The sequence below is a fragment of the Oncorhynchus mykiss genome, chromosome 6 (assembly GCF_013265735.2).
Source record: "Oncorhynchus mykiss isolate Arlee chromosome 6, USDA_OmykA_1.1, whole genome shotgun sequence".
NCBI classification, from domain to species: Eukaryota; Metazoa; Chordata; class Actinopteri; order Salmoniformes; family Salmonidae; genus Oncorhynchus; species Oncorhynchus mykiss.
Window position 1 is genome coordinate 16,554,806 of NC_048570.1, and position 21,890 is coordinate 16,576,695.

General features: G+C 41.5%; 1 protein-coding gene across 2 annotated transcripts in view; it reads right to left on the reverse strand.

Moving 5' to 3' along the window:
- The window catches only part of LOC110525318 (retinoic acid receptor RXR-alpha-B), a 36,029-nt gene extending 16,685 nt beyond the window's left edge, over nt 1-19,344 (reverse strand). For both annotated transcript variants that reach the window (XM_021605337.2, XM_021605336.2), the window contains exons 1-3: nt 19,043-19,344; nt 14,496-14,627; nt 6,477-6,715 (exon numbers count right to left, since the gene is read on the reverse strand). In XM_021605337.2, the coding sequence (XP_021461012.2) occupies nt 6,477-6,715; nt 14,496-14,627; nt 19,043-19,070 (399 nt within the window). In that variant the 5' untranslated portion in view covers nt 19,071-19,344. The remainder of the gene's footprint in view (nt 1-6,476; nt 6,716-14,495; nt 14,628-19,042) is intronic.
- Between the last annotated feature and the right edge of the window lie 2,546 nt (nt 19,345-21,890).

Here is a 21,890-nt window from a genome sequence, read left to right on the forward strand (position 1 = left end):
AAAAAGCCAGACTACGGTTTGCAACTGCACATGGGGACAAAGATCATACTTTTTGGAGAAAAGAAAGAAAATGTCCACTGGTCTGATGAAACAAAAATATAACTATTTGGCCATAATGACCATCGTTATGTTTGGAGGTTAAATGGGGAGGCTTGCAAGCCGAAGAATACCATCCCAACCGTGAAGCCCGGGGAGGGCAGCATCATGCTGTGCAGGGGCTTTCCTGCAGGAGGGACTGGTGCACTTCACAAAATAGATGGCTTCATGAGGGAGGAAAACTATGTGGATATATTGTAGCAACATCTCTTGGTCGCAAATGGGTCTTCCAAATGGACAATGACCCCAAGCATACTTCCAAAGTTATGGCAAAATGGCTCAAGGATAACAAAGCCAATGTATTGGAGTGGCCATCACAAAGCTCTGACCTCAATCCTATAGAAAATGTGTGGGCAGAACTGAAAAATCGTGTGCGAGCAAGGAGGCCCACAAACCTGACTCAGTTACACCAGCTCTGTCAGGAGGAATGGGCCAAATTTCACCCAACTTATTATGGGAAGCTTGTGGAAGGCTACACGAAACATTTGACCCAAGTTAAACAATGTAAAAGGCAATGCTACCAAATACTAATTGAGTGTATGTAAACTTCTGACCCACTGGGAATGTGATTAAAGAAATAAAAGCTGAAATAAGTCATTCTCTCTACTATTATTCTGACATTTCACATTATTCAAATAAAGTGGTGATCCTAACTTATCTAAAACAGGGCATTTTTACTAGGATTAAATGTCAGTAATTGTGAAAAACTGAGTTTAAATGTATTTGGCTAAGGTGTATGTAGACTTCCGACTTAAACTGTATTTATTTTTTAAATGTTAAAGCATATATAAAAATTCAACCATTTTCCATCCTGCAAATTAGGAATAAGCAAAAGCTTTGATTTCTGGTCAAACAGATGGAAAAGGGGTCTTAGAAAAGTAGAGTATGGTTAGTTCAGTACAGTAGAGTAGACTCGAGTAGAGTACAGTTCAGTAGAGTAGAGATGAGTAGAGTACAGTAGAGTGTCGTACAGTACAGTAATGTAGAGTAGAGTAGAGTTCAGTACAGTACAGTAGACTAGAGTAGAGTAAAGCACTGTATTGTAGAGTACAGTAGAGTTCAGTAATGTACAGTACAGAAGACTAGAGTATTTTATTTTGTATTTAACCTTTTATTTACAGTACATTACAGTACAATAAAGAAGACTAGAGCAAAGTACAGTATAGTACAGTACAGTAGACTAGACTAGACTAGACTAAAGTACAGAACTGTAGAGTAGATTGCAGTACAGTACAGTAGACTAGAGTAGAGTAAAGCACTGTATTGTAGAGCACAGTAGAGTACAGTACAGTAGAGTTCAGTAATGTACAGTACAGAAGACTAGAGTATTTTATTTTGTATTTAACCTTTTATTTACAGTACATTATAGTACAATAAAGAAGACTAGAGCAAAGTACAGTATAGTACAGTACAGTAGACTAGACTAGACTAAAGTACAGAACTGTAGAGTAGATTGCAGTACTGTAGAGTACAGTAGAGTAGAGTAAAGTACAGTACAGTAGAGTAGAGTACAGAAGAGTAAAGTACAGTACCGTAGAGTACAGTAGAGTAGAGTACAGTACCGTAGAGTAGAGTAAAGTACAGAACAGTAGTTCAGAGAACAGTTCAGTACAGTACAGAGTAAAGTAAAGTACAGTACCGTAGAGTACAGTAGAGTAAAATACAGTAAAGTAGAGTAGAGTACAGAAGAGTAAAATACAGTAAAGTAGAGTAGAGTACAGAAGAGTAAAGTAAAGTACAGTACCTTAGAGTAGAGTAGAGTAAAGTACAGTACAGTAGAGTAGAGTACAGAAGAGTAAAGTACAGTACCGTACCGTAGAGTACAGTAGAGTAGAGTAAAGTACAGTACAGTAGAGTACAGAAGAGTAAAGTAAAGTACAGTACCGTAGAGTACAGTACCGTAGAGTAGAGTAAAGTACAGTAGATTAGAGAACAGTTCAGTACAGTAGAGTACAGAACTGTAGAGTAGAGTACAGTAGAGTTCAATACATTGAAGTTTAGTTCAGTAGTTACCTTTATTTAACTAGGCAAGTCAGATTAAGAACAAAATCTTATTTACAATGACGGCCTACCAGGGAAGAGTGGATTAACTGCCTTGTTCAGCAGCAGAACGACACATTTTTCCTTGTCAGTTTAGTGAATCAATCCAGCAACCTTTCGGTTAATTGCCCAATGCTCTAACCACTAGGCTACCTGCCGACCCACAAGATTAGAGTAGACTAGAGTTCAATACAATTAAGAACAGTACTGTACCTTAGAGTAGAGTTCAGTACAGTAGAGTAGGCTAGTGTTAAGTACAGTACTGTACAGTAGAGTTCAGTTAAATACAGTAGAGTTCAGTTAAATACAGTGGAGTAGAGTTCAGTACTGTACAGTAGAGTTCAGTTAAATACAGTAGAATTCAGTACTGTACAGTAGAGTTCAGTTAAATACAGTAGAGCAGAGTTCAGTACTGTACAGTAGAGTTCAGTTAAATACAGTAGAGTAGAGTTCAGTACTGTACAGTAGAGTTCAGTACTGTACTGTAGAGTTCAGTTAAATACAGTAGAGTAGAGTTCAGTACTGTACAGTAGAGTTCAGTTAAATACAGTAGAGTAGAGTTCAATACAGTAAAGAACAGTACTGTACTTTAAATTATAGTTCAGTACAGTACAGTAGACTAGAGCTAAGTACAGTACTGTACAGTACAGTAGAGTGTAGCTCAGTGGAGTACAGTAGAGTTCAGTTAAATACAGTAGAGTAGAGTTCAGTACTGTACAGTAGAGTTCAGTACTGTACAGTAGAGTTCAGTACTGTACTGTAGAGTTCAGTTAAATACAGTAGAGTAGAGTTCAGTACTGTACAGTAGAGTTCAATACAGTAAAGAACAGTACTGTACTTTAAATTATAGTTCAGTACAGTACAGTAGACTAGAGCTAAGTACAGTACTGTACAGTACAGTAGAGTGTAGCTCAGTGGAGTACAGTAGAGTTCAGTTAAATACAGTAGAGTAGAGTTCAGTACTGTACAGTAGAGTTCAATACAGTAAAGAACAGTACTGTACTTTAAATTATAGTTCAGTACAGTACAGTAGACTAGAGCTAAGTACAGTACTGTACAGTACAGTAGAGTGTAGCTCAGTGGAGTACAGTAGAGTTCAGTTAAATACAGTAGAGTAGAGTTCAGTACTGTACAGTAGAGTTCAGTACTGTACTGTAGAGTTCAGTTAAATACAGTAGAGTAGAGTTCAGTACTGTACAGTAGAGTTCAATACAGTACAGTAGAGTTCAGTACTGTACTGTAGAGTTCAGTTAAATACAGTAGAGTAGAGTTCAGTACTGTACTTTAAATTCTAGTTCAGTACAGTACAGTAGACTAGAGCTAAGTACAGTACTGTACAGTACAGTAGAGTGTAGCTCAGTGTAGCTCAGTAGGGTTCAGTTAAATACAGTACAGTAGAGCATAGTTCTGTAAAGTACAGTACAGTAGAGTATAGTACAGTAGAGTATAGTTCAGTACAGTAGAGTAGAGTTCAGCACAGTAGAGTTCAATACAGTAAACAGTACTGTACTTTAAAGTATAGTACAGTAGACTAGAGTTAAGTACAGTACAGTGTAGCTCAGTAGAGTTCAGATAAATACAGTACAGTAGAGCAGAGTTCGGTAAAGTACAGTACAGTAGAGTATAGTACAGTAGAGTAGAGTTCAATACAGTAAAGAACAGTACTGTACCTTAGAGTACAGTACAGTAGAGTTCAGTACTGTACAGTAGAGTAGAATAGAGTTCAGTACAGCACAGTACTGTACAGTATAGTTCAGTTAAATACAGTAGAGTTCAATACAGTAAAGAGCAGTACTGTACTTAAAAGTATAGTTCAGTACAGTACAGTAGACTAGAGTTAAGTACAGTACTGTACAGTACAGTAGAGTGTAGCTCAGTGGAGTACAGTAGAGTTCAGTTAAATACAGTACAGTAGAGCAGAGTTATGTAGAGTATAGTACAGTACAGTATAGTACAGTAGAGTAGAGTTCAGTACAGTAGAGTAGAGTAGAGTTCAATACAGTAAAGAACAGTACTGTACCTTAAAGGACAGTACAGTTCAGTCAACTAGAGTTCAGTAAAGTACAGTACAGTAGAATATAGTTCAGTACAGTAGAGTAAACTAGAGTACAGTACAGTAGTTCAGTACATTACAGTAGAGTAATGTAGAGTAGAGTTCAGTACAGTACAGTAGAGTACAATATAATTTACTGTATTGTACTTTACTATACTGTTCTGAACTCTACTCTACTGTGCCGTACTGTGATCTATGATGCTTTACTGTGATGTCCAAACCTGTGAAACATAGACATCTATGATTGGTACAGATTTGGTCCAGTCCATACCAACAAAATGTGGTCTTGTTTGGGGGCAGAGCTCATTAGAATAATAGCCAGTGTGTAGAATAACATCCAAACATGAAAAGGAGGATTCTACGTTTTTGTACCTTGTGTACCTATTCAGGATACATCACCATGAAGAGAATGACATCAATAATTATGCATTTATGTTTAGCAGAGATCAGGGACCCATGATGTAATTCTGTTACCTTGAAATTACCCACAACCAAACACACATTTTTTTTTTTTATAATGGAGTTGATTGTGACAACCAACCCCACATTCCATGTGACAACCAACCCTGGTCTCCCCTACAGTACATACATTACATTACATATATTGTTCCCCATTCCGGCATGGTCAGAGTGATGTCATCCAACTTTGACCTTAGAAGTTTATTTTAACAGTGACTGAGTTAGACCACAGTAACATAACCCATATACAGCCTGCAAAACATAACCCATATACAGCCTGCAAAACATAACCCATATACAGCCTGCAAAACATAACCCATATACAGCCTGCAAAACATAACCCATATACAGCCTGCAAAACATAACCCATATACAGCCTGCAAAACATAACCCATATACAGCCTGCAAAACATAACCCATATACAGCCTGCAAAACATAACCCATATACAGCCTGCAAAACATAACCCATATACAGCCTGCAAAACATAACCCATATACAGCCTGCAAAACATAACCCATATACAGCCTGCAAAACATAACCCAGGTCCTGGAGACCAAAATGACAATAATAACACAAGTAGACTATACAATTTTGTAACGGGTTTCTTCTTCCTCCTCTGAGGAGGAGTAGTAGTAGGAAGGATCGGAGGACCAAAATGCAGCGTGGTATGTATCCATAATGTCATTTAATGGAAAAGGAATACAAAATACAAAAGAACAAGAGAATCCAAATGAAAACTGAAACAGTCCCGAATGGTGCAAACACTGAAACTGAGAAATAATCACCCACAAATCAAGGGTGAAAACAGGCTGCCTAAGTATGGTTCTCAATCAGGGACAACGATTGAGAACCATACCAGGCCAAACACAGAAATCCCAAATCATAGAAAAAAAGAACATAGACTGCCCACCCCAACTCACGCCCTGACCATACTAAAACAAAGACAAAACAAAGGAACTAAGGTCAGAACATGAGTACATTTGAGTATAAAACATGACTTGCATCAGATTTAAGACTTAATTCATAATTAAAGTTAAATGACAAACATTGGCATTTTCCATAACAACTTCAAGAAGAAGAGTCCTCTATTTAAATAAGTATCATAAGAAATGTTTTACTGTTGAAAATCTTCCAGGCCTTTAATAAGTAACAGTGAGGTACAAGCTGATGATAAACTTCCTATTTGCACAGGCAGAGAAGGCCATCAGAACAGTGTATTGTGCTAACAACCTAATGCTACTGTATGCACTAGCACAGTATAGCACAGAGCTCTGTGTTATGCAACAGTACAGTACATCAGCTTAAGTGGAAAAGTATATCTAAATGTAGCTCTATGTTCTGTTCAACTATTCTTCAAAAGGAATAACTCAGGGTTTAGTTGATTACACGGATGAAAAATAGAAAATAACCGTCTAGAAACAAAAAGCCTTTTTATCCAGTTGTCAAGCCCATTACTATATCATATGAATTTGCATGCCACAAAACCTTGTGAGACCTTTTCAAATATAAATGGGCAACCCTGGCATTTCTCAGTTTCACATAAAGCACCCAGGCCTCAGGTTGTGGTTTGTGAAAAGGTTATCCTCACATTTGGCCGTTTTTTTACACAACGCACATGTTGCCATCCTGAATCCTTACAGAAGAGCTTGTAAAGAGTTTCATTTGGCAACATTTGGTTTCACTGAATCTATAATGGAAACCTAGCAGGCCAGACATAAACCTAGTCAGCTCTTCTCAAGACCCCAACTAAGGAAGGAAAACCAAGTCCAAGGAGCAGGTGATTGAGTGTGGTGTCTGGGGGTTGTAGGTTGCATTGGAGGCCTTACCTGCGGGCTGAAGCCCATGCTGGAGGAGGTAGAGTGGTGTCCCGCTGGACGGCTGCTGACAGAAAAGGGCAAAGCCAGGCTGGTGATGGGCGAGCTCAGGGTGCAGATGGGTGAGTGTGGAGGTCCTGAGGAGCTCACAGACGATGGGATGAGCAGAGATGGGTGCAAGCGGTGAGCACCCATTCCCCTATGGGCGTGGTGTGAGCGGAGCGATGGTGAGGACAGCTGACCGGAGGGGTCTGGGGGAGAGAGGGAGGACAGGAACAAGGTTGATGTACACCTGATACACACATCTCCAACATATTGTCATCAGTGTCGCTAAATTCAAAGCAGCCCTCTTCGGGTGGACATGCTGCTGAACCAACATTTAATTCATCATTATATTGAATAACAAACATGAATCCACTCATATTATTTGATCCCATGAAAACACAGGGCTCAAATGGTTTCTGTATTTGAAATCTGGTCTGAAATGTATATTCAAAGCCTTACATTGCTGATACGCAAGGGGGGAATTAGCGTAAAGTGTGTCCTGAGCTGGTTGTGTTAAATCATTCTAAAGCCTTCCCTCCAGCCTTCCCTCCATATATCCAACAACAGAATAGGAGACTGCTCACTTCCACTAGCCTCCTGTACAGGATAGTATTACCTGCCACAGAAAGACTGAACTATGTGGAATGATACACCTTCTGAGAAAAGCGGACAAGAGGACAGGTATGGACAGGTATGGACAGGGCTACACTTTCAACATTATATTATCTGTGTGGTGTAAAATGTTTGCAGTTTTTTAAATGATTTCTGAGCGAGATTGACAAAAATAATTTTCCCCCATAAGTATTTTAATAATAATATTAATTGGTTTATTTTATTGTATTTATCCGAGAGCTTTCAAAGGGATATCTGAGTGATTCTGACCAACAAAATCAATGGGAGGCCCCCTGCCAGTAATTTGACAATGATAACAGGGTATATAGATACTGTAACTGGCTCTAAACAAATTTAGCAATCTAAAAAATTTGCTAATTGACCTACTATCAGTGACTGACATAACAAGAGGAAAAACTGTGACGCACAACCAAGTTTCGAAATTGCACCTTGTGGATTCTATTATTTGAACTCGGAACAGTAAATTGAGACCACGACTGAGAACCCCCCCTCAATTTTTTTAAATGTTTATTTTATTTATCCGAGGGCCTTCAAAAGAGGGTTGTGGGCTGCCAGTTGCCCATCCCTGATTTTAAACCTTCTTAAGCAGGATTTAGTGAAAGGCAAATCTATATGTGTGTGTAATCTTAAAACAATAAATTGACACATTTATTATACATACTCGGAGTATCAATTTAGCCTGTAGTCAATAAAACCACCATTTGTACTGCAAAAACCAACCAGTCCAAACCTATTGAAATTCCAATCCATCAAATAGAAATGTCAACACCTCAATTCAAAGTTAATTTAATAGGCTCTGTTACATTTGTTAAATTCATGGCACAAATGCTATACACACCAACATAAAAAACACATGAGCTTTACAAAAACAATAAAACATGGGTAGACAAACAGCATAAATGTAATTTGTGTCAACATGAACTTTGGTCACATAAATCACTGTGTTAAGAGAGTTTACAAGCTAGAGTGTCCCTGGTCCTTTTTAGTAAGACTGAGTGTTATGTAACTGGGAGTGTCGTTCTGTGAGAATTCTGTGGTTGGTTTGAGTTGTCCAGCTTGGCATGGTGCCCATGTGTGACAGACAGGTTTGGGCTGTGTTTCCCCACCCTCACAACATTTCCCAGTTATTCAGTGTGGGAGATGTGGGAGCTGGAATTGTGAGACCCTGTGAATGCCTGGCAGTGCAGCAACTGGATCCTATTCTCCATCTCTGTATTCATTCCCCTATGGCACTGCCCTGGCTCTCTACCAACATCACAGCTGGCTGCAAATAGCATTGGTGTCCTTCTCAAATACTTCAACTGCACATGTGTGAATAAATTAAACCAATGGAAATGTCCCAGAAGTGCAAAGACTGCACATCTGGCACTTACAGGTAGGCTCAATCAAACGCTCAACCAATTTAAAATAATAATACTATTTAAACTCAGGTCTGACCAGCATAGGCCTGCAATCAGCACTACTCTATGTAGGTACAGGTAAAGAAAAATAAGTCATTACATACACCGGATAGGTGCAGTGAAATGTGTTGTTTTACAGGGTCAGCCATAGTAGTATGATAGGTGCAGTGAAATGTGTTGTTTTACAGGGTCAGCCATAGCAGTACAGCACCCCTGAAGCAAATGATGGTTAAGTGCCTTGCTCAAGGGCACATAAAAAATAAAAAAATCACATTGGTTGGCTAGGATATTCGAAACAAACACCTTTTGGTTACTGGCCCAGCGCTCTAACCGCTAGGCTGCCAGGACATGCACACACACGTAAACCTGGGTAGGCAAACAGAGAGTCAGGGTGGGAAGGCAATGGTGGGACCAACTGCAAGTGCAACCAAAACCTTCATAGAATTGCAACAACTGCAACATATCTAATGACCCGTATTTGAGAGAAATTGCACTACAATACAGATTCAATGCTGTGACAGTCTAATACTACGTTCCTCTATCATTAGAGATTCAGTATGATGTGGGCAGATGGATCTCATGGCAACTATCCATTCTGGATCACCAGTAAATATGATGTAGTCACTGAGTCCACAGATCTGATTTATTTAGTTATTTATGCCAAGTCTTGTTATTTTAATGTTAACACTGTGTTGAGGAATTTATGACTTCATTTCAATGTGCATCCAGGACTTGGGGCTATGGGCTATTCTAGGAGGGATGATGGGATGGAGGGAAGGAGGGAAGGAAGTAGAGTGCTGTCTTCTGTGTAGTATAGTCTAGGCTGGGATTCAAACAAAACATAATACGCCAACATCCCACTGGACTTGACTTTTAAAGTAGTGATGAGGGGAAAATCGATACGGTTACATATTATTTTTGACGATATATCGTATCGTGTTGTTTTGAGAATATCGCAGTATTATTTGTGAGGTAGTTTGCTGTAGCTGCACCAAAACTCCAGTATTTTTCTTTCATAGCTTGTCCTCCATCTTCTTTTCAAATAGGGAGACAATTTGTTTTCAGCAATTTTATTTCCATTATGTTTTCTGAATGGCTCTCTCTACTTCCCTCTTCAGCAGACATATGGTGAGAAATATGTTTGGAACATCTAAACGCAATACATATAGAATTGTGAGAATCGCAATAGATATCGTATCGGTACCTAAGTACTGTGATAATATCGTATGGTGAGGTCCCTAGCAATTCCCATCCCTATTTTAAAGTTGATTTCCCTGACGTGTGTGCACAATAAGAAAATCGCTATAGAAAGGATTCCATCCTCTCTCTCTCTCTCAGTGTACAGCTCAGTACAGTATCTGAACATCTATCTCATGTGATGTCAAGAAGATTTTAGTATTTTATTAGGATCTCCTGGGGTCCACAACATAAGCCTGTGGCAACCAACAAACACTTGAAGGGAGTTGTGAAGGAAATGTACTAAATGTCCGCATTACTTTCATCGTTACTAACCTCCGCTCAGTCCAAATGTATTTTCACTAGGACACTGTGGGTGTGATGTGGGAGGGTGTCCTTATTACCTGCCTCCATTATATGAACATGGAGTCACATGCTGTAGTTACACCCATACTATGAAAGTTATCAACTTGCAGAATAAATAACCTACTTTGAAAAGCATTATCAACCATCACCTCTTCAACTCCCTTAGTCTCTATACTGTAGTCTAAACTATCCGTTTTTAAGCAGTTATTCTGATTAAGTCGTGGGAACCGGGAGGACAAGGTTTTGAAATATATACCATACAACATAATACCTCAAATTATGAAAGCAAGTCATTAAAGAGGCAGTGCAGTTAAAAATCATGATTTGGCACAAAAATATTAAAATCCACACTACGAGGTCGAAAGAACATTGTGAAATGGTGAAAATTATCATAATGCTCTTTTTGTGTAAGAGCTGTTGGTAAACAAAATGCCTGGAATTTCAGCCTGTTTATGTGGGATGGACATGTTGGCCCACATCATGCCATCACAATGTGATCTGATTATATTAGACCAATGACTGTTCTTCTGGGTAAGGGGTGTGCCCTCCTATCAACCAATCAGTGCTGTGTATGTAAATATCTTCAAATTTGTTTCCTAATGACCACATGATAAGACTGGGCATTTAAAAGGCCAAAGGAGGCTCAGGGAAATAAACTACACAAAATATATTTTGGAGTTATTTTCATTAAACAAACACATACAAACACACACAGTGATTTATTACAATCACAAAGAATGCACGGGGGCTTTAATGACATGTTCCTAAAAAAAAACATGAATGGACCCAAAAGGAGTTGAATAAATGGGCATGGCAGAAATGTGTTTAGAAATGTGTTTATCCAAAATGTGTTTATCCAGAAATGTGTTTATCCAGAAATGTGGATAAATAACCTATTTCATTGAATAATGTACTAAAAGGGAGAGATGGCAGCCAGTGAATGGTTTTGAAAGAGTCAGTGGAGAGATTGAGCTTAACTGTGACATGATTTGTCCCTAATGACTCCTGGGACTGAAAATAGGGAGGGACTACATGAACTTATCCAATATGTTGCAAAACAGTAAAAAAAATAGAAATACGTTGTGTGCCCTAATGAACATGAGTCTGATAAAGACCTGGGATAGATACAGTAGAGGCATCTCCACTGCACGTGCATCTCTCCAACCACCCTCTGCTGTAAGCAGCACAGACAGACACTACAACATGAATCCTGACCCCCTGACATCACCATAGCAGTCTAAAGAGGGTCATTGTACTGTAATTGTTGCTGTACCCACATAATCCAATAGAACATCTATTGTTATATGCCGCTTATACCACATACACTTGCCTCAGTGTTCCCCTTGGAAACATTAGTGTGGGGGTGGCAATGCTGCAGTTGTAGAGGCCCTCTTGGCCGCAGAGACAAAATGCTTCTGTTTTAAAGCTAATTTCCTGCAATTGTACACTTTTTGCCAAAATCAATGGGAGCCCAATGCCATGCCATTTTAGATTCTCCCTGACTGTCTAGTTGTTATTTTGGAGATTGTTAGTTCTCAAAGATTCTCTTATTAAAAAATATATAGGTCCACTATCTTTTCTACATACTTTATATCTGCTTTTAGTATTTTAAGTTTACACTGAAAACTATTTACCATCCCAAAAATTATATATAAACAAATAATAATATTGATAATTATTATTTGTAACTTTTTGCAGTGGCGACCACGATTTAGCAGCGACGGTGAGCCTCTGCTAAATGCATATAGGGGAAACACTGTCTCACAAAATCACTTGTCTCCCTCTCCTGTAAAGATGTGTTTTTCCCTAAGAAGGCATGTGTAGCTTTCTACATGTGAAGGCATGTGTAGCTTTCTACATGTGAAGGCATGTAGAAAGCTATCCCCGCGCTGCCAGTCTGCTTTCACTATAGCCCAGGCAGCGGCACTCATCATCAGGAAAACATAAGCCCAGTGCTGGGAAGAAACCCTCTTCCATTGGCTTCCTCTCCCATCCAATCATACAGTGCATTCGGGAAGTATTCAGACACCTTCACTTTTTCCAAATCTTGTTATGTTACAGCCTTATTCTAAAATGTATTAAATCGTTTTTTGCCTCATCAATCTACACACAATACCTCATAATGAAAAAGCAAAAAAAAAAAAATTCCATTTTTTTTTTGCAAATGTATAAAAAAAAAAGAAGTATTCAGACACTTCACTCAGTACTTTGTTGAAGCACCTTTGGCAGCGATTACAACCTTGAGTCTTCTTGGGTATGATGCTACATGCTTGGCACACCTGCATTTGGGGAGTTTCTCCATTTTTTTCTGCAGATCCTCTCAAACTCTGTCAAATTGGATGGGAGCGTTGCTGCACAGCTATTGTCAGGTCTCTCCAGAAATGTTCGAACAGGTTCAAGTCCGAGCTCTGGCTGGGCCACTCAAGGACATTCAGAGACTTTTCCTGAAGCCACTCCTGCGTTGTCTAGGCTGTGTGGTTAAGGTTGTTGTCCTGTTGGAAGGTTAACCTTCACCCCTGTTTGAGGTCCTGAGCGCTCTGGAACAGATTTTCATCAAGGATCTCTCTGTAATTTGCTTCGTTCATCTTTCCCTTGATCCTGACTAGTCTCCCAGTCCCTGCTGCTGAAAAACATCCCCACAGCATGATTCTGACACCACCATGCTTCACCATAGGGATGGTGCCAGGTTTCCTCCAGACGTGGTGCTTAGCATTCAGGCCAAATAGTTCAATCTTGGTTTCATAGGACCAGAGAATCTTGTTTCTCATGGTCAGAGTCCTTTAGGTGACTTTTGGCAAACTCCAAACGGGCTGTCATGTGCCTTATACTGAGGGGTGGGTGGCTTCCTTATGGCCACTCTACCATAAAGGCCTGATTGGTGGAGTGCTGCAGAGGTGGTTGACCTTCCAGAAGGTTCTCCCATTTCCCCAGAGGATTTCTGGACCTCTGTCAGAGTGACCATCGGGTTATCGGTCACCTCCCTCGATTGCTCAGTTTGGCCGTGCGGTCAGCTATAGGAAGATTCTTAATGGTTCCAAACTTCTTCCATTTAAGAATGATGGAGGCCACTGTGTTCTTGGGGACCTTCAATGCCACAGACATTTGTGGGTACCATTTCCCAGATGTTTGCTTCGACACAATCCTATCTCGGAGCTTTAGAATAAAGCTGTAACGTAACAAAATGTGGAAAAAGTCAAGGCGTCTGAATAGAAGTGTTAAAGTCATCTGCATGCCCTCTGGAGGTTCCCATCATCCTCTTGTCTATTCTGAACCGCAGATAGCATGTTATCATTGGGACTTTCCATAGCAAATGAACACCTCAGGAACTTTAACAAGGCAATAGAAGCGCTTCTGTTCTGTACAACCCGTTTAAACGCAGTTCAACAAACCAATGATTAGATGAAACTCTAATCAAGGCACATGACTAGTTTTATCTGTTATTTAGATGTCAGATAAGTGTTTTGTTGATGAATATGTTTTACTGAATCAAAATTCTACCAGTTGCATATGATATGAATTACACACCAGATGGGAACTGTGAGGGCTGTGTTGTAACATCCCACTGGGAACAGATGTCAATTCAACATCTTTTCCAGGTTGGTTCAACGTAATTTCATATAAATTCTGTGGAAAAACGTTGATTCAACTAGTGTGTGCCCATTGGGATGTTGACATATACAAATATTCTAGTTGACACAGTTTTCAGGCAAAGACAAAAGAAAATGTCCACCAAGAGGTTGAATATTAGAAATCAGGTGTCTTAAAAATATAAGGTAGTTGATACCACGATGCTTCACTAGAATACCCTGCCAGTCATGTTTTTTGTGTTGTTTTTATGGAAAATGTTATTGATTTTGTTTTAACAGTGACTCAATTGTCAGTTCCATGTAAAGTAATTGAATGATTATGTTTCCAATCATGTTAACATACTGTTGTCATTTTTAACCATGTACAATAAGAAACCAAAAATGCCCAATGCAGACACTATTTTACATTATATCATATACAGTACATGTATATAAAACTGTAACTGGTTGATACAGGTGAGACAAACAGAAATAGCATAAGTGATGCACAGGTGTGTTCCTGCTAGGGGGTTTATCACAGGTGTGTTTCTGCTAGCGGGTATATCACAGGTGTGTTCCTGCTAGGGGATTTATCACAGGTGTGTTCCTGCTAGGGGGTTTATCACAGGTGTGTGCCTGCTCGGGGGTTTATCACAGGTGTGTTCCTGCTAGGGGGTTTATCACAGGTGTGTTCCTGCTAGGGGGTTTATCACAGGTGTGTTCCTGCTAGGTTTTTTTTCACAAGTGTGTTCCTGCTCGTGGGTTTATCACAGGTGTGTTCCTGCTAGGGGGTTTATCACAGGTGTGTTCCTGCTAGGGGGTTTATCACAGGTGTTTTCCTTTACCTGTGCGTCTCCTGTGCTGGTGAAGTGGGCAAATGCCTGTGAAGCACAAGCATGCTGTGGGCGAGCCGCCCGTCTCCCCCGGGCACCATCGCTGAGGAGGTGGGGCTACCGAGCACTGGCTCTTGAGGAAGCCTGTACGGGCATATCACATGGGAAAAGACTGTTAAACCCACTGGATGAGGAATTATCTTTAGAACACAGCAGAGCTCACATGCACAATGAAAACAGAAATCTCACAACAGCTGATGAGTCCACCAATCTACTACCTTTATAAAGTGGAAGGTAGTTCAATCATGCATAAGCCAATTATGTTTACATACATTTCAAGTAACATACTTTAGTCCATACATTGAGAATAAAACAAGAACAAAGACCAGTGGGTGCAGTAAAACAAAACAAAAAGGTAAAAAAGTGAACCGTTTTTTATTGGGATCTAGGGATTGGAAGCACTTCAAAGACGTTCTACTGAAATGGCCTCTATGGCCTCTCAAGTCTGACAATTGGGTACTTTTTCCACCAAGGACAACACTCCAAGGACACACTCCAAGGACAACACTCCAAGGACACACTCCAAGGACAACACTCCAAGGACAACACTCCAAGGACACACTCCAAGGACAACACTCCAAGGACAACACTCCAAGGACAACACTCCAAGGACACACTCCAAGGACAACACTCCAAGGACAACACTCCAAGGACAACACTCCAAGGACACACTCCAAGGACAACACTCCAAGGACACACTCCAAGGACAACACTCCAAGGACAACACTCCAAGGACAACACTCCAAGGACACACTCCAAGGACAACACTCCAAGGACACACTCCAAGGACAACACTCCAAGGACAACACTCCAAGGACAACACTCCAAGGACAACACTCCAAGGAAAACAGTCCGTTTGATTTTATTGATTTCAGACACTTCCTTCCTTTAAAGGGCCAGGTTTACAAGACCTCTGCTTGTATTGTAGCTTTCTTGGAACAGAATCATCCTGCCTACTTGTATTTGGTTTCCAAGGTAATCAAGACAGGGGGTCAGAGTTCAGCGGTGTAGTCCAATACATCAAGAACGTTATAAACAGAGTATGGCTGGAGGGACAGACCTACAACAGTGTCATCTATTGTTGTTGTGTGACCATTTGATAAGAAGTCACCTTCAAGTGTCTTTTGTTGAGCCGATGGCTACATTAGAGAAGAGTGGAAACAGGACTCTCCGACACTTCCATTTCACAAGATACCACTCATTAGGTGACCTATTGTGTTGCGTTATGTGTTGTAGGTAGGCTTTTTGAGAGTGCAGATGTATTGAACTTTACCTAGAAGTGTTGGCAAGCAGACATTAGATTAAGGATTTTTGGATGACCTCGTCCGAAAAATTGCAAGAAACCATGTTAGCTCTTTGCACCCATATTCTGGTCTGAAGGCCTAATTAGAACGACGCAACAATGAGCATTACCCATACCTAAACAATTATCTTATAGAAAATAAAAAAGTATCTTTGGCACAGTAAAGACGGAGTGCATACTGGTGATGCTGACAATGCAGCTCTTTGAATGTAATAGGTCATTCACCAGCTTTAAACCTCATGCTATACTATCTACACTTTTAGGCAAAAGGATTCCCAAACGGTTCTTCGGCTGTACCCATAGGATAACCCTATTTGGTTCCAGGTTAAACCCTTTTTGGTTCCAGGTAGAACTATTTTGGGTTCCATGTAGAACCCTCTGGGGAAACGGTTTTACATGGAATCCAATAAAGTTCTTCCTGGAACCAAACTGACTCTACTTGGAACCAAAAAGTGTTCTTCAAAGGGTTATTCTACGGGGACAGCCAAAGATACCATTTCGGTTCTAGATAGCACCTTTTTTTCTAAGAGTGTACTGCCAAATTCTCTAGAATGACATTGGAGGCACTATATCCAAGCTGTGAAATCTGAGCTGATGCAGCATGAGAGAGAAGACAGTGGAAAAAACGGTGTGTGCGTGTGTGCGCGTGCCTATACCCCATAGCATGTGATCCAGGCAGGGGAAGTTTTGACCCCAGGTTCAACTTCATGGTCAGGGTTTATTCATCAACTCATTCTTCGAGTCAGCTCTGCTCTGAATAGCCCCGCCCTCTCTGCCTTTCTCAGGGCCTGACCCGTATACACAAGGCATCTAATGGAAGGAGTGTTGATCTAGTTCCACCCTGTACATACTGTATAATCTTATTCATTATGATATAAAAGGCCAAACAGATCCGAGGTTTCGGCCATGCCTTATGTAAGACACAAGTCTCTCAGAGACAATGTTCTCTTCTAAAGAAAATGTTTTTTGCCAAACAACGTAATCAAATGAGTGAGATTTAATTTTTTTAAAGACACAAAGTTCCTTTGACCTAGACTGAGACATGGAATAATTTAATACACAGTGTCCAGACTTCCCTCTCTCCTGATCCTCGCATTAATGAATTTCATGGCCAAAACAATTCCCCTTCTGTTGCCTTCTAGTACAATATTAGGGAGAAGCTGTTAGCTCATTTACAGTAATACAGCTCATTTACAGTTAATACATACTGTAGCAAAGCAGCTTATACCATTGGATAACAAATCTGCCTCATGAGAGTATATCAATTTGACTCTCTTTGGTAAATACGGAACAATAACAATAATTCTAAAACAGGAACACAAGCAATTGCACACACACACACATACACACACACACACACACACACACAGTTGATTGTTGTACAGTGCGTATTCCCTGAGCCAGATTCCATCACAGGTTGAACCTCAGGTGCACCAGAAGAAATATTGAGCTCTGAGCTCATGATCGAATATCTTGACAAGGGATCTCAGAGCATACCCAATCACCACAGTAGTGCTTTCATCCTGAGGCCATTTCAGAAGAACAACCAGGTTAATATCTGTCAGCTGAGCCTGGCTGGTCCTCACTCACTTTTACCAGAGATGGAGAAAACCATCTAGTCTGTGCAGTCAGTCACTGACAGAGGAATACTCACTGCACTGATGTCAGACACATATATCACCTCAACTAGCTGTTCAACGGTCTCTTGTTTATAGGTTGACAATAAACGAGCAAAATGCAGTGAGCAAAATAATCAGAATATAGCAATTAATGTTCCGGAAGGTGAGTTCCAATGTGAGTCCCCAATACTGCCACTTGGAATCCACTTGCAATATCATGTTCATCACATACATTGTGCAGTTTACCGGTAAACTTCATGACAAAATACGGCCATAATAAAACAGAACTCAGATATCTTATTCAAGCTCTTATTTTGAAATTACCAGCAAACCATCCATCATCTGTAGTTTGCCTCTGAGTATACTGTAGGCTACAGTGCAATGAGGAGCATGCTGCTGGTGCTGGCATTGTTTTTGTACACGGACTGGCCTGGGACTTGGGGTTGTCTGTGAAACATTGACCTAAAGCAATTAAGTTCCCCTTTAAACCTCAACCAAATAAAAGGGACAGCTGCAGACCTTCACAATGGACCAAACCTCACCTTAGACACAGACCTGACATGCTGTAAAACATCATTGTTATCTTTAAATGGTGGGGTCTTGACTGACTAAATACCCCCTTCCAGGTTGAAGGGCGTATTTAGCAACGACCATGGACTTGGGAGGATATGGACTAGGTGTGAGGCTTATTTGTGGAAATCTAGCTAGTGCTCTCGCAGCCTGCAAAAGTTAAATAGCTATAACATGGAGTCCATCTAGGAATGGTCTTCCATGTAGGCAACACTGTGAAAGATAAGCTCTGTCCAGTCAACAGGGAAGAGGGTTCAAGAAAAACATCTGACACACACAAACAGCTGAATTAATAGACATAAAAGAGAATAGTGGTGATGAAACAATATTGTACTTGTAGAATAAGTTCATATTTCGAGGGAAATAATATAGCCTAGTGTATAATGTTTCTAAAACGATAGCAGGGGAGTGACCAACTCTCAACAACAGCAACAACAACAAACAACTTATCACCAGAGCGTTCTGTCAAAAAGAAGTATCAGAATGCCAGTTAATAACCTTCCTAAATATTCTGAAATAAAAATAAGATATATATGTTTATATAAAGCTATTGAGATGTTTTTATTTTGTATAATTGAGAATGCATTATAACAGGGTACGTTTTTTCTGAATGGATTATCTAAATAAAGGTAGCCTGAAAAAACGAAATGCTGAATGATCATTGTTGGCTTGAGCAATAATCAGTTTGCCAAATCTTCATATTCACGCGTTATTATTGCACGTCCTGGATTGAAATGTCTCCCTGCCGAGCATGTATTACTTAAACGTTTCAATGTGTCCTCTATGTTGTAATCATCATAATGTATTACAAATTGGTTACAAAGTATCCCGCGTAAAAGTTTCTCCTTGAACGATAATAGACTTGCCTATTAGGCTACTTTCTCTATGTCATGATGACTGATGTTTTCAAACATACCACAACAACAGTGTTCCAGAGGTCTTTGCAATGGAAGGACCAGTGGCAATTACAAATTGTAATGTCACATTTTATATCGCATGAAACTTACCAAAAGAAAGGAATGGTTTGGTTTCCATGTTAGCTCATACCAGCGGATCTTCCCAACAGCAATACCGGCCTATCACAGATCAAGAAGCCAAACGTATGCTCTAGTGAAAGTGACAGTTCTAGCCTTGGTCGAAATCCAGCGATGTCACCGCCGACTTCGTGAAATCCGGACGTTAATTCAGATTCACAATACCTTCCGCTTACTGTGTTTTGTCCCACCACCATTGCTCGTGTGCTTACCACAACCTATGCTGGGAACCCTCCAAGGGGGATTCCCAGTATGGCTTAAAGAATCAACGACAGCCTATTGTTTAGACCTATTATTGTGCCCCCATAATTGAGCCCTAAATGCTGATTGTCAGAAAGCTGTTGTATATAAGACCGTGTACCACTGGTATGACCAAACGTTTATTTGTACTGCTGTAATTAGGCTGGTAACCAGTTTATAATAGCAATAAGGCACCTCAGGGGTTTGTGGTATTTTGCCAATATACCACTGTAAAGGGCTATGTCCAGGTACTCTGCGTTGCGTGGTGCTAAGAACACCCATTAGCGGCGGTATATTGGCCATATACCACACCCCCTCTGCCTTTTTGCTTAATCATAGTACAATAACTTTATTTTCCTCTACACACAATATTGAGTAGGCTATTACATTCACATAGGCCTAGTATATATAACATATTTTACAATGATATTTAACTTTGAAAAAGGAAAAAATTTTACATTGTTGTTTTAAATACCGTTGTCTAGTATATTATTTTAGTGATTATATGTTTTAAAATGCTCAATGTTCAACAAACTTGGGGGCAGCGTATACTTTCTTGGTGAAGTGTTTCCAGCGAATACGAACGAGGAAAAGCATTTGGTAACATAACAGGCTGAGGGCTGAGATAGTGAGATCTGAGCTTCACGGTTCAGACACCCTCCTCTCAGGGAAAGATGCTCCAGCAGAATGATGACTTTTCCTGTTGTGTTTAACTCTCTCCACAGAGACACCTAGCCAGCCAATCCATTAGCTGTTGGAGTCCGTGTTGAGTGGAGTATGTTTTAGCAAAAAACAGATCAACTCCCTAACACCTACCTGTGTCCAAAATGGCACCCTATTCCCCATATAGTGTGCTACTTTTGACCAGAGCCCTGGCAAAAAAAGAACAAATAAGTGTGCAATGCATTTCCTATCGGTATAACATATCGGTATGTTCCAGATTTAACATAATTACATTCATTATCTGATATGTTTGATCTCGTCTTAATGAATAGACCAAGAAATGTCATCCTGTTCCTTCTCACATTCTTAATATATACAAATACTACACATGTTGTACAAAAAGACTGCCATAAATCTCCACACTTCCTTCCCCTGTCTCCCACTTCAAGGAAAACCCTCCCAGTGCACATACATCATAAAATTATCTTTCCCCCAGACCTGCACCTCTCCCTCCCTAGACCTGCTCCCCTACATCCCTAGACCTACTCCCCTCCCTCCCTTCCTCAACCCTAGACCTGCTCCCCTACCTCCCTAGACCTACTCCCCTCCCTCCCTCCCTCGACCCTAGACCTGCTCCCCTACCTCCCTAGACCTACTCCCCCCCCCCCTCAACCCTAGACCTGCTCCCTTCCCTCCCTAGATCCTAGACCTGCTCCCTTCCCTCCCTCGATCCTAGACCTGCTCCCCTACCTGCCTAGACCTACTCCCCTCCCTCCCTCAACCCTGGACCTGCTCCCTTCCCTCCCTCAATCCTAGACCTGCTCCCTTCCCTCCCTCGATCCTAGACCTGCTCCCCTACCTGCCTAGACCTACTCCCCTCCCTCCCTCGACCCTAGATCTGCTCCCTTCCCTCCCTCGATCCTAGACCTGCTCCCTTCCCTCCCTCGATCCTAGACCTGCTCCCCTACCTCCCTAGACCTGCTCCCCTACCTCCCTCGACCCTAGACATACTCCCCTCCCCCCCTCAACCCTAGACCTGCTCCCTTCCCTCCCTCGATCCTAGACCTGCTCCCTTCCCTCCCTCGATCCTAGACCTGCTCCCTTCCCTCCCTCGATCCTAGACCTGCTCCCTTCCCTCCCTCGATCCTAGACCTGCTCCCCTACCTGCCTAGACCTGCTCCCCTACCTCCCTCGACATACTCCCCTCGCTCCCTCGATCTTAGACCTGCTCCCCTACCTCTCTAGACCTACTCCCCTCCCTCCCCCGATCCTAGACCTGCTCCCCTACCTCCCTAGACCTACTCCCCTCCCTCCCCCGATCCTAGACCTGCTCCCCTACCTCCCTAGACCTACTCCCCTCCCTCCCCCGATCCTAGACCTGCTCCCCTACCTCCCTAGACCTACTCCCCTCCCTCCCTCCCTCGACCTACTCCCCTCCCTCCCTCCACCTACTCCCCTCCCTCCCTCCCTCGATCCTAGACCTGCTCCCTTACCTTCATTGATCCTAGACTTGCTCCCTTCCCTCCCTCGATCCTAGACCTGCTCTCTTCCCAACCTCAATCCTTTACCTGCTCCACTCCCTCCCTCGATCCTAGACCTGCTCCACTCCCTCCCTCGATCCTAGACCTGCTCCACTCCCTCCCTCGATCCTAGACCTGCTCCCCTACCTGCCTATACCTACTCCCCTCCCTCCCTCGACCCTAAACCTGCTCCCTTCCCTCCCTCGATCCTAGACCTGCTCCCTTCCCTCCCTCGATCCTAGACCTGCTCCCCTACCTCCCTAGACCTGCTCCCCTACCTCCCTCGACCCTAGACATACCCCCCTCCCTCCCTCAACCCTAGACCTGCTCCCTTCCCTCCCTCAATCCTAGACCTGCTCCTTTCCCTCCCTCGATCCTAGACCTGCTCCCCTACCTGC